Raw genomic sequence first — 18104 nt, 5'->3', positions numbered from 1 at the left:
GACAACCTACCGGATTTGCCGTGGTGCAGCTGAGAATACACGCTCCTCTGAACTGCTAAAATAACAAAGATGATTTGGGAGAGTTTGTGGATGCAGCCTGTAGTTTAGTGAACATTCAGACATCCTTCTCGGCTGGTTTTATTGTCTCCTTATCTTTTACAGTGATTTTGGCACAGCCAAAATGTACTCAGAGACTGGGACTCCATCTGCAAAGGAAGTCCGATTTGCAACTGCTTCTGAGATACAGGGTACCTGTCTGTGTGGAGCCAGGAAGAAACACATCTGACCTTTTAAAAAAAGGCTATCTGTAAATCTATCAAGAGCATAAAAGCAGTTTAAGACTTAATGGGCCCAACTCACTGTGGTAAAATTATCCAGCTTAACCTTGGTTGTGACACTTGCACTCAAATGCAAGCGTATCAGCCTAATAATGGTGACACAGTGAAGAGTTAGGCTCTTCGCTTTCAAGGTGAAAAGGGCATTCATCATCTCATCGTTCTGAAAGTTACCTCCTATTTCTCTGCTTGACGTCTGCATCAGTAACACAATGGATCGCCGAAGCCCCTCCCACCCCAATGCTGTTTAAGATGCTCACAGTGCTTTTAGGGAGTAACACAAAAGGCTGTTGCTGCAAAAAAGAATGGGAATAATCTGCTCTGCCTAGCCGTGGTGGATAGGACAAAAACTAATGGGCTAAAACCGCAGCAGAAAGTTCAGGTTAAGCATCATGAAAAACAGTGAGTATGGTGAAGTGTGTAATAGATTGCCCAGGGAAGCTGTTGCATCTCTGTCACTATAGATCTTCAAGATTAGGACAGAAAACTATTTATCAGGAATGACACAGGTATAATGGGTCCTGCCTTGGGCAGGAGGATGGACTGGAGACATCCTGAAGTTCCTTTCAGATCTATTTTTGCACAACATTGCTGATGAAATGGAGTTGCTGTTATTAAAATGCAGACAGATGTCCTTTCCAAAAAGCCTTCCAAAATCCTACAGCATTTTGTGAAGGCTTCTTGCTAGCACAGAAACAGAACATTGTCAAATTGATTCAGCTGATCTCACCTTGTTTCTAGCCAAACCACTCCTAAGCCTGAAAGTCAAATCCTTGAAGTGATTTCCAGCCTCATAACCAGCATGTGATAGCTGACTGTTGTATGGCTGACCCTGCAGGTTGGTGCAAATCTAAGTAAAGTTACATTTCTTCTTTTGGGTGGATTTTATTACATTTTTTTAAAGAGAGATTCCTCCAATGGATTTCCCTAAATTAGATAATAAGTGAGCCCATACTGCACCTACACAACACTGTTTGAAGAGAGGGACGGAAGGCATAACCTATTTCTAAAGGAGTTGCAGTTTCTTCATGTTTTGGGGGTTTGGGTTTTTTTTTTTTCTGTGATACCCTGCAAAAGGCTCCAGGCTGCTGTGGTGAGTCTAGTTATTTTAAAGATCAGTTGTATCTCAACACCTGTGTGTGAAAATCCCTTTCATGTCAGGACTTGAAAAACTGAAGTTTGGAAAACTAGTCGTATTACTTCTTGCACTTAACGATTTGCGATGGTATTTTCAAGCTTTCCTTCAAAACTAGGGCTCTAAAAATGTATTTGCATGAAAAAGAGAAAGTGAATACGTTCATACCGTGATAATTTTAAGAACCATGATTTTAGATATACTCCAATTATTGCACAATTCACAATAAATTCGTAACATAAAGAGACACCAAAGACCATTCATTGCAATCTTGTGAAAATCTTCATGCTCCAGTTATGAAATGGGCTGATCACATTTGACAGCTAGCATTTTCACAGGCGCATTTAGTCCTGTTAGTCTCTCGTTAGTCCTCCCCTGGAAACACAGACCTGTTGAGAGGGTAACTACACAGAAGATTCCTTTTTCTCCTGTCATCACCCTTGATTTTAAACATTAGACAGAGGTGAGGAAAAAAGTGCAGATTATAGTCATTTTCTCTTTTGATCACTCCATGAATAGGAGTTTGATGTGAACCATAATGTGTGTACTACTAGAAGGGGTTGACAAGACAGTTAATAAAAGACTTGCCTTAGCCATGGAGAGGAAAAAAGGCACAGGTATTAGGAACAGTGTTAAAGTTTCCAGAAGAGAAAACAAAAATATTGTTTATAGTTTAGAGTAGGTCTATGGCACAACTAACATTTAAACTAAAAAAATGAGAACATGAGAATGGGTATAGGAAACAAACCAAAGCACTGAGGGCAGATAAGAATTATTGACGAATACCCAACGTGTCTTAATAGCTTAGTTCTGCTTTTGTACATAGTAACAAAGTAGTTATGAGGTGAAAGATTATTTGCTCAGGTGAAGAATATGAAATGCATAAACTACCTGTGCACCAGGGCAATTGACAGGAGCAAGGTGATCTGTACATTGCTCAAAGCATCCCTGAAAATACACAGCTCAGAGCTGGAAAACCTGCCCACTTCCAGGCTCCTCTTGCTGAACTCCGAGCTTTTACAGTGAGTGGTACAAACAGCCCTTCCTGGCTCCTTTAAGCCAGGGCTGTACAGCAGACCTGTGCTTTCCTGCATGGAAAGAACAGTACAATCTCATTATCTGCTGGTATCTGCTACTAGTATTGCACGTCTTGCCATCATTATAATCCCAGAGACCACAGTGCTAGCCTATCTACAGATATCCCAGACCTCAACACTCACTTTGTTTTATAAAGCATAATGTAGACAATTTGGAGACAAAAACTCAGTGAGGTTTATAGTCTCCAACGCATGGCTCCAGCACACTCGTTTTCACATTACATACTTTCTGGCTTGACACTACTTCACCTCCTTTCTGAAGCTCTCCTTGCCTTGGCCATAAACATAAGGACTACCTACCCTTACTTCCACAAGTTAAGCATGGTTCCAAAAGGACTACACCCTCACTAGCAAGATATAGAAATAAATATGGAATAAATAGGTATAAATTAGTAAACAAAAGTATGAAATAAATGTGCATTTCACCTACCGTGACCTGCCACCCCTTTCAATGATAAAACCTGTAAATTTTCCTGAGCCTGTCACTGATGGAAGACAAGCACTTAAAAAGGAAGAAATTAAGAAAAGTAGAAAGATTAAACTGTCCACATAACATCTAGCTACGTAGCTGTACAGGCATTCCCTAAGAACATCAACCTGGTGGTTAACTTGAGAGTTTTCTTTCTGTTGTTAGTTCAATTTTGTTTCTATGGGACTTATGTCCATGTGAAAACTGAAAGGATATATAGCAGCTGGGTTGCAGGTTTTTGTTTGGTTTGGGGTTTGGTTTTTGCTTTGGTTTTTGGAGGGGTTCCTTTGTTGTTTGGTTTTGTGGGTTTTTTGAAGTCAAATACACACATATTATTGAAAAAAATGTCTACTTTTATAAGCTAACACTAATAGTGATGGAATAACCAACAATCTGCCGGTAAACTATTGCAGCGGCTGTAGTTCCAGAGGAAGAAACCACATATATTTAGTCTTAATAGAGCTTGTTCAAGGATATTTAAGTAGATATCTAAGCACAGGTCAGAAACTGCCCTGATACATCCTTGAATCTGGGCCTATTTAAAAAAAAAAAAAAAAAGAATCATGGAAAAAATCTTTCAAAATACTATAAATTTTTTTTTCTACAATAGTTGGACGAAACACTGACAATATTAATAGGGTGATGAGAATGGAACTGTTGGAGCTCACACTACAATACTGTTAAATGTACAGCTACTGAATATTGTTAATGTTGTAGCTGTATCTATTTCCAGTTTTCTCCTATTAAATACATTACACAAATTGAATTTTCTATAAAGACCTATAATAAAATTAATGGTATTATGAAGCCAAATAAAATTACATTATATTAAAGCAGAAATTTAAAACAGAAATAAGAAGTTACTCCAACAATTTTAAAAGGCAAGAGTCTTAAAAAAAAAAGCAGCACATAGAGGTTTTTCCAAACAGGTAGGGAATCCAGGCCCTTCAAGGGAATTAAGGGTTCAATCAGTATTGTAATATTACATCTGGATTGCAGATCATGAGGCAGAATGTACAATATTACCTGGAAATGAACTATTAATGTCAGCGAATACACACCAAGTATTTTCCCTCCTAGGCCCAATAATACTTCTTAAAATATAAATAATTGAAATAAATAAATGAAACTAAAACTACTGTCTAATGTAACTTTTATCACAAAAGCCAGTCTGTCTGTGCAAGTTCAGTATTTCAAAGGATGACTTTCTACAAGAAGAGTAAATCACTAATTGATTAAAAGTATGTCAATTGTCCCAATGTAAAAACCAAAGAAAATAATCAGGCTAGCAAATCCCCAGTCAGCAAAGAGTTTGTAAAAGTATCAGTGGAAACAGCACATGTGATTAACATCCCTGTAAGGATCCCAAGGGAATGCAAGTAAAGGCAGCAAATATGTGTTGGAACATTCATAGTCATAGAAAAATCCCCCCAAAATGAAAAGGGCATCTTTCCACTAGGAAACAATCTTCATTCCTAAATAACTGTACCTGAAGATTTCACAGATAGGTTTAGTTTAGCAAGGGTTTCATCTAAGTTTACATTACTGTTTTCCACAAACATTTGGAAGAATGGATTGCACATGTATATGAAAGTTACCATTATAAGAAAAAAGTGTACTCAAACATGTTACGGATAACTGTTTATCATTCAAAGTCTCATTCCACACTTTTTGTTTGTTTTAACATATAGTTGCTTCTTGATGAACGCATTAAAAAAAAAAATAATTTGGAAACACGTACTTTTTCCTTTGCTTCAAAAACTCGTAACTGAGTTAAGGACACCTTACCCTGAGCATTTTTCTATGAAGTGCACCTGCTCTGATTATAATTAGTACCTCCCAGTTAGAGGCTGTCTACTTATCTCTGAATGGACATTGATTATGCCTCCATTAGCAAGTAACTCGGTGCCATAGGAACTGATAAGCAGACCAACTGTTTCATGCTGAGGTTGCGGTATCCATACGTATATGCTCTTTGAGTCTTTTACCTCTGACTAAATTTAGCTGAGTCCCCTCCACTGAACATCCCCAGTGCATACGTGGTTGAGGAAGAAAATTGTCCTGTGCAACCAAGAACCACGGGGCACCATGAGTGACAAACCAATCTCGATATTAAACTGGGGTTCAATATATAAAGAAAACATTTGTGAATCCCTGTTTTGAGGGTATGAGTTTATGCCAGTATATGCTTTTGGGGAAAATGGCTAATAACAATTCTTACATAATGCTATAAAATGCTGTTTGGGCCAAGTACTTTGTCTTACTGCTTAGTGAACATGACTGTATTCCATAAGAACAAGGATACTCATCTTCACTAGTTCCTTTCCTTATAAAAGATTCTTAAGCAATATAATCTTTTTAATAACTGCATCTCTTTAGGATCTTCAGAACAGCTATCAAGCCTTAATATTCTCCCTTTTCTTCAAAAAATATTTTTAATGAAACAGGAAATTTAAGAGAAAACTTGCTTGACATGCAAAAGTACTATTTTCTGCTTGAGGAACTCATAATATGACAGAATAAGTGTCAGGAAGAATAGACTTAATACAAGTAAAAACTTCTATATGACATACATCTATCATACAGCAATCTGAGCAAAAATCTTCAAAACCTCCATTAAATTTTCTGTCCAAGTCTTGACAGTTATAAAGTACCAACACAGTAACATAAGATTTGAGCAACTTTAAATATTTGTCACATAGTTTGTCCATAGCCAGGGAGTGGAATAGGAAGAGAGAAAGCAGGGGCTGTTATTACTAAACAAAATTAATTATGTATTATTACTTTAGGCAATTGTAATGGTTCATTTCTATAAAAGCAAATTCAAATTTAATTATATAATTCTTGTGTTTTCATTAAAAAATATGTTGATAGTGGAAGCCTGCTGTATTATGCTGTTTGTAATCACTTCTGCTTCACAACAAACAAGCAGGCACATTCATTGTAAAAGACACCTCATTTCAAGGCCTACGGGCCAATGGTCAAGTCCTGAGTACTCAGACACAGCCTCTAAACATCAGATTACATTATCTCTGCACCACAAATTCCTTCCTTACAAATGCTAATAACTTCATAATGCAATCCATAAGCTCAAATGCTGCTGTTGATGTACATTCCTACCTGCAAAGGGAACAGGTGCATCTTTATCCAAAGCAACAAGGGGAGGATCCAAAATTACAGTGTCATTGTTTTCAGTTATGATTCCGTGGTACGATGTCTCAATCCAGGGCTTGTGTTTGTTCACTAGAAAAGAAATAGTATGCCTAATTAATTTGATTGGTGTTTTACATCCATTTAGCTCATTTTATCTATAAAGAGAAATTATTTAACGTACGTCCAAAATAATATGCATATTGTACCGCAATTCATTGATGAGAAAACCAACACTTTACAGACATCCCTCCAATTAGGACACCAAAATAAAAAGCCAGTTTTCAAAATATTTGTAATGTGTTCCCAATTGTCAGACATAATTAGGGTCAGACGCTTTTGAAGGAATTGCTTTCAGTTGCTAACTCTGATGCAAGAGAAGGGACGTCCAGAGAAACACAACTCTTGTCAAGACACAAAGGCAAGCAGAAGGGCAGGTGAGAACATTGGACTCTTGGTCGACTTCTCATTTTATATTTTTGGAAAAAAATCTAAAATTACTTTTGTGTTCTGTACATTGTAGACAAAAAATAAACTTCTACATTTTAATCACTCTGATAAAAGCCGCCACCTCTTTTCCGTTTAACCAGCTTTAGTTACACTTAAATGGGATCTGAAGTTTTTCTGAAAAATCTGTCCTTCAAATACATCTGTTGAACATTAGGATATCTGGTCTTGAAGTACATAGGAAGATCACACAAAAAGACGCTTTTAAAGTAGGGGACACACCACGTATCATCAGATTGTCTTACTCCTGAACCCTTTCGTTGTGCATCCCTCTTCTCACCAACCACCTCCTATTTGTTGGACAGTATGAAGATGCATCTTCCCCTTCCTTTTTATTTTGTAAGAGGCTTAGGTTTACTGTGCTTATAAATAGCATTTTCTTCCCACAGCCACAATCTGAATGTTATGTTTCTGGAACTCCTACATAAGTAATACAATGGTGCTAGCCTAAACAAATTGCAATTTGAAGAATGTACTACCCCAGGCACGAGGGAACACTGCATTAACGAATATCTACCATGTTTTCACCACGTCCAGATGCAAGGTAATTTTTGTACATATTTTTTAGTTGTGTGTACCAGATGCTGTGGAAAACATCTGGTGAGGTAAAAGAAATCACCTCAAAGACAGAGGGTTGACACTTAATGCAAAACCAAATTGAACTAGATGGGATTATTTAAAATAACCCCACTATAAAAACAAGCAAACAAAACACACACACACACAACCCTAAACGCTTTCCTGCCTTGTCTTCTGTACAACCCCCAGACAACAAGGAGTTTCAAGTTTCTCCCACATACTTTCTTCTATGTGAAGAAAGTAGCAATAAACACCAAGACAATAGAGAGGGTTCTGGCCACAGTAGAAGAGCTGGGCAATTAACAAATCATTTTGTTCACTGGCTATTTGGAAAAAGCAAACAAATATTATTTATGGCAAACAAGTTCATTATTTTTCCTTCTTGTTTCTTTGTTTAATCATTAGGAAATTGTGGAAGAATGAGCTGAGGTCCTTTTAAAGCTGAATTATTTTATATTCTAACCACTAATATGAGAACTTTGAGTTCATTTATACGTTGCAATATATATTCTTTCAGAAGAAAGCATACTCATCTTCACAGTGGTTTTGCCCATTTTTGCAATAACTGAGCAATGGGAAGATTAAACTGGGGATGTGTCAGGGAAAGGTGAAATAGAAAATAGGGAACTCAAATCTCTTCATCTTGTAATGACTGTACAGCCAGAGGAGAGATTGGCAAGTTTATGTAATAGGATGAAAGCCAAAAGTCAATATTGAAATATGAGAAGTGATGGATGCAATTTCAGAGCTTTGTATGGCATTTGGGATTCCAGTTTGCAGGGCAGTTGAAGTATTCTGTACCTGTTATTTGAATATGTGAATTGCCTGAACATCCAGACACATAAATATGCTCCACTGGTACTCTGATATGACTCAAAGGCTTTGACTGACACATGCTGTACAGAACAAAAGGCGATCTCTTGATTGAAGGCTAATACAAGTTAACAATAATGAACTGGTAAATAGGAATTTGCATGAAAAGGGAACTCCTTATGCAACTAAAAATTAAAGTACCAAATTCAGCTTTTCCTTCCTCCTGGTTCTGTTAATTGTCTGAGCCCTCACACACACACACAAAAAAACCAAACCAAAACAAAAAAACTTTTCTTCCTACTATAAATTTTACAGACTAGTTTTGATGACACCCAAAAAAGGGAACAAGCTGGATACTCAGCAGGTAAGAGATATACAGAAAATTCTTTTCCCTCTTAAGGTGTATTAAGTTGTAGCACACTTATATTAACTCTAAAACTGGGGGGAAAAAAAGAAAAATGTATGTTTTTGTCTTTTTTAAAAAAGATCTTCTCTGAAAGCATTTATCATTTACCTTTTCCTTGCATTTGTCTAGCTGCGTAAAAACTGAAATCAGTATGATGCTTTCATGAATTCAAACATAATTAGTTAAGATGTACAGATGAAATATACCTATGCTGTGGGTTGTTTTTTTTTTAAACTTGCCTCCCTTCCTGTAATTTATTAGTCATTCATATAAAAGCATAATGTAAATAATTTGTAGCATCTAAGATAAGGCAATTAATCTTTTTCCTTTATTACAGTTAGAGGTCAATTCATTAAAATTTGTATGCACCATTTACGCTGCATTTTCATAGTCTGTCCCACCAAAGCCTGTGATTATAAGCCTTTGGATGTAATTAAACCATCTTGCTAGAAAACTGCCACTCTGCATTCCATCTGCAAATGCACTTGGCACGTAAAACAATGAAGTAGAAAAAGGCAAAAGAAAAACAAACTCATGCTGTAGAGCCTGCAGGAAATCTCAGGCCCCCAGAAATGTTGTCTTGAAAGTCAGTTCAAGGACAAGCCCCAAAATTTAGCTAAATGAATACAGAGAAAGGCCAGAAGATGTTTAGAACCCCAAAATTATGCCAAACTCCTGCATTCTACTTTGGTGCCTTTTCCCCATCCTCTGCACAGTGCCCTGGGCTTTACTCCTTCCAGATGGCACGCTCAAAAACCCACCCTGCTACTTGCCACCTGATACACAGTAAGAAAAACAACCAACCCCTCACGCCAAACTCCTCTACAAACTACAATTGCATCTGAGCACGTTACACCTGCACCGAATGGCCCACGGGAAGCTCTGCAGCAGAAACAGAGAGCAAAACCACAGACAAGACATTGATACATCAGCAGTAGGAAAAGAAAATACCAACTACCTCCCTCGCAAGCTCTTTGGCAACCTATGAAAAAGCCCTTTACTATGAGTATGGCTATAGGTACACAAAACTGCATCTGTAATGTCTACAACATTAAAAGGCGACTGCCTGCTTTATCAGACTGCAAGACATGCACAGGGCTTTCTGAAGGCAATCATACTCTTCGTAAATTAAATCTTCCGAGTCTTAATGCCTGTGAACAGAGCTGCAATTTGTCAGTGCAGAAGTATTATTATAACTGGACCACAATATAGACAAAATGTATGAGGACATCATCTTATGAGAAAAGACAACATCTTTTCTATAACCCAAGAGAGACACTTGTTTGGGGTGAGGGGAGTGGGTGGAAAGCAGCATGTGTACAAGGCATACAGTACAACAGTATTTCCAAAATTCAGATGGTTTCTGACTTAAAATACTTAGAAAATGTCACTGATCCAAAAATAACACATTATAAAAGAACTATGAAAGGAAAAAAAAGTGAGTATTAGAAGCTTTAACTACTGACACTAGGGCAGAGTCAATATTGTCTAGCTGATTTAACTGCTGATTTCTAAACTTTAGGAAGTTAAAACTTGAGGTAGCAAATTATAAGGGTTAAGAATTGCCTTATGAATGCAAATGTTTTCTCTCTTTTCCAAAATAGCATAATGGATCTATTTTTCATTTCAATGTACTGATAATAAGTTTTCTCATCTCTATCTCTAGCTTAAAGATGTTGCTGATTCCAGTAAAATTGGCAGAAAATTTAGGCTTTCTTACCACTTAGTTCAGCTCTAAGTCCTTTCATCTGCTAACTTCAATGATCTTCAGCTCAGCCTGTTGGAATCCTGTCTTTCTAAGAGTCAAGATACAACCAGAGATGCAAACCTGGATTTCCTGCATTGCCTGCTCCAGAATGGGCCGGGGCTAGAAACCGAGGATAGGAAAGAAATCTAAAAATCTCATGAAGTAGAAGCTAAGAACAAAGAGTTCAGAAGATAGGCAGATTTGGGGGCTTAGGTCACTAAAGAAATGAGGATTAGGAGTTTGGTAAAGAATTTAAGTCTTCCTCTGGAAGGCAGAGAAAACAAGGACATGGACAAATGCATTTTGAAGGAAGAAAAACTAATCTAGAAGTGGAAACTGAATATGGCTGGGAAATAGGAGAAGTAAACAAATGTTGGCATTTTACAGGATTAAATCTTTCTCAGCATTAGGAAAAAAACCATTGAGTGGCCATATCAGCAGAAAAGAGAATCTTATGTTTCTCTACATACAAAAGAAACTGAAAACTTTCCTGAAACTTTCACATATGAAACACATTTTATACATTTTGTCAAAGACAAATTGTAAAGAAGAAATTTATTCTTCCGTCTCACACACTTAGTTCTTAATGTGATGTCATTGCCTGAATTACTGAAACACCAGTAGTTATGTTCCGAGTTTACTTTTAGATAGGTAACTTTAAATCATAATGCTTTAAGTGCTTTTACACAAAATACTAATGTGAAATTCCTGCTCCAATTAAGGCAATGTGAGTTTTGACACTAGGTTCAGTTAAAGCAGAAAGTATATGATTTATGATACGTGATCATGAGATGTGAACTCTTTGGAGAACATTTTAACTAAAGAATACCTTATAAGCAGTGCATCTCAGCAACGTTAAATTACTCAGTGGAGATCCTACAGATAAGTTGGCATTGGTTTGATCATACTGCACAACAAAAACCTATTTTGCAGGAAACAAACTGCACAAGAAAGTCTTCTGCCATGAGCAGGTTTTCTGGCCCCAAGAGAAGGCCTTTCAATAATGACAATTCCCATTAGCAAAATTTGTTCTTACATTAAAAAAAGGGGAAAATTTGAGGTGAAGGACTCCTTTGTTAGTAGCTCATTCTTATTACAAGCTTATTTGACCAAAAGCATCAAGTGCCTTGTCTAATGGACTTGATAATATTAGGCAGTTGGCTATTTCTAACATACTCTGTATTTATTCTGGCATGGTTAGAAGTTTATGTAGCTATAAATATGCTTGATTCTCGTGTAATTTTTTTTTTTTCCCCCCGGAGTGGAGGAGACATACTATTTTTAACACTGACCAAATCAATATTAAACACTTAATAGGAACTTACTAAATGCTTTGGTCAACCCAAACCTGTACTGTTCAGGAAAAACAGTCTAGCTACAAATTGCATAAAACTCCACTCACAATATTGATATGTAAAACTTTTAGCAGCATTTTTACTTTTGACCCTTATTTCTGAAAAGCACATTTTGAATTTACATATGCATATAATAAACCTTTACACTATGCCTCATTGTCATCTTTTAGGTAATAGACCACATAGTTGTGCTTTATGCCTTAAACCGTCTCTAAGCTTACAAGTTATTTTTATTAATACAAAAGAGATTTCATCTCCTTGATTAAGATGTCCAGTCCTTATAAATTTATCTATTGTTATTTGTCATAACAAATAACTACAGAGAATGCAAAACTGAATTCTGAACTACCACAGTCTATATGCCTCAATGTTCAGCCAGGAAGTTCCACAGAGAATGCAAAACTGAATTCTGAACTACCACAGTCTATATGCCTCAATGTTCAGACCAGGAAGTTGCCTGTGTACCATATATAAAGGAACAAAATTGGAATTAGATGATGAGTCTGTCCCACAACTAGCCATGGGAACTTCAATAGCCCACATCTAATTAAGTCCTCATGCATGAAAGTCTATACAGTTGAAAATCTTGGGGAAAGTATCTAATAGCATAAAAATGTTTTCATTCATGGCACAAGGACAGAAAAAGGTCATAAACAAACGAGGTTGTGTTTTCCTATGTATTTAGTTGTACTCAAAAAACATTTCATTTATCTTGCTTACCCATGCTGACCTTTAATTCAACACAAATTTCTTACGAGCAGCCTCATTCTCATTTAAAAACTACATAAAAGCTTGAGATTCACAACATTTAACCCCTCTACCATTTCATTTAACTTTCTTCGTATTTAATAACTCCATGTTCACTATATGAAGCTGCCCCATTCTTACATGCTTTATCTTTTTTTGTTTGGACTGAAAGCTTATGGATTTATTTTTCCATTATGAGAGTTTACAGCACGCATTTTAAATAAACCTGACTCTAGTCCTTATTCCTTAAATAAACAATAAAGGAGTGTCCTCTGAAGAGTTTTGTCAGATGATACTATCTGAACAGGGATTCCAGCACAGTAGTTTCATGGACTGGATATCAATGTCTTGTAAATAATACGGATATTTAAAGCAATGCTGAGGAATGTACAGATCACTAGTAAACATTTTTATCTAGACAGTGTGCTGCCACAGGAAACAAACAAAAAATTCAATGATTTTGCAGAAAAGCAAGAGTAATTCCCTAATAGCACCAAAGATAGACCTTACTGAGGAGTTACAGATCTGCAGATCTGTTTAACTAAAGAACAAATTTGCACGTATAATGCCTCTCTGATTGCCTGAAATATTAAAACCAGGGAATTCCAACTGTTGGCATTTCTTCCTATGAATGGCCTCAATTATGACATCTCTAAAATAAACATTGTAACTATTATAGAACACTAGACATTGTAACATTTGCTGAGCAGATTTTCAAAGGTACTAGTTTTTCAGCACTTTATCATTCAGATTAGCAACAGTTTTTCTTTGTAAATAGTAACTTAAGTTGAAGTTTTAAAAATGGAAATAAAAGTAACTTAGTTTTTATGCAATTATGTCTCAAGAACTTCAGCAATACTCTGCAGCTGAGAATGGTATATTGAAAAATTCAAAGTTAAAACCACTATTAGATTATGAGGCTAAAATAAAGGAAAAAAATCTCAAGAAATTGTAACCTTTATAAAATTTTGTGCCACACTATTTTGATAGCACAGACTCTCGAGTGTTATCACAAATTTAATCTCACTGAAATCCCATGCTCCTACACATAAGCCTACACATTTGGAAATCTTGGGAAATGAGCTAAATCCTAATGCCATGGATTTTAAAGGAGTATTTTATTTTTTTAAAATAGAAAACGGTATTGATGTTCATCTTTCCATTATTTGTTCCAAATTACAGATTTCCATACAGCAGGGGCTGAAGGATATTCCACTAGAGACAACCTGATTAAGTAAAGAACAGGTATTGTTTCAAATTACCTGTCCTTTACTTCATACAGAGAGATGGGGCCCCAGGCTATCTTGAAAGAGGCTAGTGATCTTTTCTTTATTATGGCCACCACTCTTTCCAAATTAGCCTTGCTGTTTTTGAAATAGTGATTGCATTATCGAAAAGAGATGTTTTCATCAGAAACCAAGAAACTCAAATGCTTTAAGAGGGGAAAAATAGGAAGAGTGCAAGAAACAGAGACACTGATAAATTCTAGACACGTTTATGTGAGCAAAGGCTTGTGAAGCTGAAAGGTTAAGGGAAATATGTGACCATGCACAAAAACATAGAGGCTGGGAGCATAAGAAAACTTTACAGTACGTATCCTCTGGATGTCTTTTACCATTTTAGGGTTATGGCTAAACCACAAATGGATTACACGTGTCAGAATCACTGTTATACTGGAAGATGTCCACATGTAAGATGGAACACATCTGTTATATGCAAATTACAGAGTTTCATGTTAGGACATCCTGTCTAATAGTCATGTACCAAAATCCACAATTAAACAATTAAGTGTAAAAATAACTATCAATAGCGTAGGTAGAAGTGCACTACAGAGAAACACAGAGTAAAGTCCATTTGCCAGTATTTCCAGATTTTGTGTTCAGATGGCTCTTAAATTGAAATGTACCTCAAAATAAATACATTAACTGACTGTCCATCCTCACGCCAAACCTCTCTCCACAATATGCCTTTAAAAAATTGGCATTTATTACATGATCCCATACATTAATAAAACAATGATTACATAACTTTTGCTATGCACAATGCAGATGGTAACTGATGGTGTCGTCTGTCTCAATCACAGCGGAAAGCAGGGATGCAGTAAATAACGCACAGGGAGGATAAAGATAACGAGGGAGCATCTTCTGGTTTGGTATTGCTACAGTGGGGTTGTATCCACGATGGTCATTTGTTATAGATTGTCTATTTTCTCCTGAAGAACAACAGGTTTTTGGGACAGGGTCCAACTTCTTTTCACTTTTACACAGTGCCTCTTATTTAGTTTGTGGTCCTTGACTGAGGCTTCTACACAGTCCAAAACAAATAATCTGTCTCCCCCAAAAAATCAATAGGAATGTGGGTGTTCCACAAATTCTAATAGTTAAGACCTATGTGTTTCAGCTATCCAAGACAGAAGAATGCATGTAATTACATGGGCTATATAATCAGCATGTCAAGCATGAAGACATCTTGCTTTTCGTAACAATACTGCATTTTTGAGCCATATTCTGTCTACACTTTCATTTTTTGTAGTTTATTTTCTTTTAACAGCTTAGTTTAGACCTAAGAACTGCCTGAAATAAGCATTTTTTTAAGCTTTGAGACTATTTCTGATTATAAGCAGCTCTGACTTTATAACACAATGTCTAATTTAATTGTCTTTTATGCTTCTTCTCATTTCAATGCAGCCTTTATTTTTTTCCAAGGCAACCTTCTTTCTCTCAGGACATTTTCTACAGATGTAAACCTAAAGTTATCACTCATCCTACTTGAATGGTTTATTCTTTCCTCAAAACTCCCTCACCTATCTTTTCTGCATTTCAACCGGAAAATGGCCTCTTAATTTTTCTTTTCTTCCCCTTCAACATCCTCAGAGTGTCTCCTAATTTCTAGACGATTTGAAATGTATCAATTTACATAGAAATTAGGTTGCCAACAGCCTAGTTTTAAAATACAATGCATACATTAGCAAATACTCCCTCCTCGTATCCACAGTTATGTATTTAAATAACAAACTTTGAGTACAGTTGGTGCTCAGAGTTGAAGTGTGGCAGAATTTGCCTGTATGAGGAGTCAGTTAGCAAGCACTGAGTCGTTCCAGTCAGAGCTGGACCATGACATTGCACCAACAAATAACACATTCCTGTCCCCATACGGCTCCAACCACAGTGCCAAGAGACTTTCTAGATCTCAGCCTCTAGGAATGACAGCAATCTATCAACTTCCACAATGATTTAAGACAGCTTTCCAGCAGTACTCCAAGTGACCGCCCTGTACAATTATCCCTCTCACTTTAGCCTGATCATATAAATGAGTGGGGAAGGAGATATCCAAATACAGGAAAGAAACCTAGAGATCACTTGAATGTATGGGTTACCTTTTTTTTCCTCCCTCTGTTATTAAGCATAACTGAAGCCAGCGTTCTGGGCTCTGCATTGCCTTTCAGATACAAACATAAACGTTACTCAAAGTTTTCTTTTTGGGTTTTTTCCTCCTTCAAAAATTATTAGTGTCTGTCTGTGTTTCCGCCCTACTCAGACAATGCCAAAATGCTTTTAGACTTGTGGCACACTGTACAAGGGACCTCACAATAAAGAAAAAACTGTGGCAAGACTAATCTTCCTGACTGTATAAAACCACATGGTAAAACCTCCTCACCATTAAAAAACACAGGTCTGCAACTGGGTCACAGATGGGAGATGACAACGCCAGCAGGTTCCTTTTCTCTGCTGTGGGATGGAATGTTTCACTCGCTTGCATGGCAACCAAGTGACATCTGCTCCAGTGATTCCTGGATTCCAGGAATCCAGGAATTCCAGTGATTCTACTTTGCACTTCATCCCAACAACAGGCATTAAGATTAGCCACCTCCTCCTTTTCCAGCACAGCCCTGCTGCTTGTCAGATGATACATGCACTCTGGGAACAGGAGTCTCATGAACTCCATGAAAGTCACATGTGCCCCATGAGGTATGGGCCAGCCACTAGGTCTGCTGACAGGACTAAAGCAAATGAAGGAAAATAAGATGATGATGATGATGGAAAACTGCTGTTTTGAATCTTGATGTAAAACATCATATTGTGTTACGGGCTACGAGGACTACCAAGCAGACAAACAAGAGTAAAATAATCAATGGTTAGACAGACAGGACATCCAGCCCTCAGGCACCACAATCCCTTTGCATGCATATTGTTTAGAAGTTGACAACTCAGCTATATTTCTCCACCAAAACCAAAATACATGTCTCAGAGAAAACATCTAATTTTGAGAAACTCTGAAAGACTGGATGCAATCAATACTTTTTTCCTCCAAAACGTATCCAGAGAAAACATCTAATTTTGAGAAACTCTGAAAGACTGGATGCAATCAATACTTTTTTCCTCCAAAAAACGTATCATATAATACTAGAATAATGAATTACTCAGAACAGCTTGACATGAGTGCTTGCATAAGATATTCTCTTTAGGTCTATGAATTCATTCAGCATTCATTTCTGTCTGCCTAATCTTAAAAACAGCTAAGCTTCAATTCATTACTTATTAGTATTCCTTGATAATTACACAGATCATTTCTTAATTACTGCTACCTGCTGTAAAGAGAGTTTCCAGGGCTTTGGCCAGTGTAGAAAAACTTGTTTGTCGAACGGAAAACAGAACGATGGAAGAAAAATGAAATTGCATCTTCTACACATTTTGGGGTTTTTTTAGTTAATTGGTTATGTCTCATATCTAAGTACCAAATACTGGTTTTCCCAGCTTCATCACTTTGTCCTTAATTATCAACTACTTCTATGAATTGCTAATAAGTAAGACTGATTTTAACCCGTGACATATCAGCTTTTGTCCTACAATGTTGCAGATAGGACACATTTTATTGCAAATTTCATTTCATGCTTTTTATTGCAAAGGTATGGAACAATGAATGATAATTATATATTTTACAGTTCATTCACTTCAAACTGATCATTTGTTTTTCATTACTCCAGTGACAGACATTTCCTGTCAGTTTTACCCCTCATTATGCACATAATATCTGCATTTGAGCAAGCAACAGAATTTTGAAAGGAGACTTCAACCAAGTTTCCATTTGGGGGAAGAAAAAAAAAAAGCCACCAGCTTATCTCGTTACATTAACTTCAGTGGCTGCTGTCAAAGGAACAGTTGACTAAAATCACATTTCTGGTATTTCTTACAACCTGGTTGAAAAACTAGGTTTGGGCATAAAAATATGCAACTATATGAATCATTCTTATGAAATCTGAAGAAAAGGTTAAAGCTGCTGGATATATTTTCAAGAAATAAACTTTGACTTCAATTTTTCCCAGTATTTCAGATCTTACAGATTTCACAACACAGAAGTCATTATTTTTGGTATTTCAAAAGGTCAGCCTGGTGATAGCCAATGATTACTCCAAAAGGCGGGTAACATAAAGGAAGACTTTTTTTCTGGGCTTCCTAAAGCAACAACTCCAGACAGTTTCTATGTATCAATTTCAGGTAAGAGCTCTCTGGATACTTTTCTTCTGAGGCTCCTTTCCTCAGAAATAACTGCTGATAATCAGAATCTTTCATCCATTGATTGCATGTTCAATGATATATTCAAAGGACACTCTGCCCTCACAAAATTTGAGTTTAAAAGTGGTCTGATCATCTTGCTTTTAACATCCCAAAGAACAGGTTCTGGCTCCAAAATAGGAGATTATAATATAAGAAATATGACATTAAATATAAAATCCAAGGAACGAGTACAGTGCAAAGGCAATAAA

The 18104-nt window shown here is 36.6% G+C and overlaps 1 protein-coding gene across 1 annotated transcript in view; it reads right to left on the bottom strand.

The window, feature by feature from the left end:
- The window catches only part of CLSTN2 (calsyntenin 2), a 287789-nt gene that overhangs the window by 231119 nt on the left and 38566 nt on the right, over positions 1 to 18104 (bottom strand). The window contains exon 4 of the mRNA XM_009273362.1: positions 6157 to 6279. Coding sequence (XP_009271637.1) covers positions 6157 to 6279 — 123 coding nt within the window. The remainder of the gene's footprint in view (positions 1 to 6156; positions 6280 to 18104) is intronic.

The sequence above is a fragment of the Aptenodytes forsteri genome, unplaced genomic scaffold (assembly GCF_000699145.1).
Source record: "Aptenodytes forsteri isolate BGI_AS27 unplaced genomic scaffold, ASM69914v1 Scaffold382, whole genome shotgun sequence".
Taxonomy (NCBI): Eukaryota; Metazoa; Chordata; class Aves; order Sphenisciformes; family Spheniscidae; genus Aptenodytes; species Aptenodytes forsteri.
Note: the sequence above shows the minus strand (reverse complement) of the source record. Positions and strands in the feature narration are given on the sequence as shown.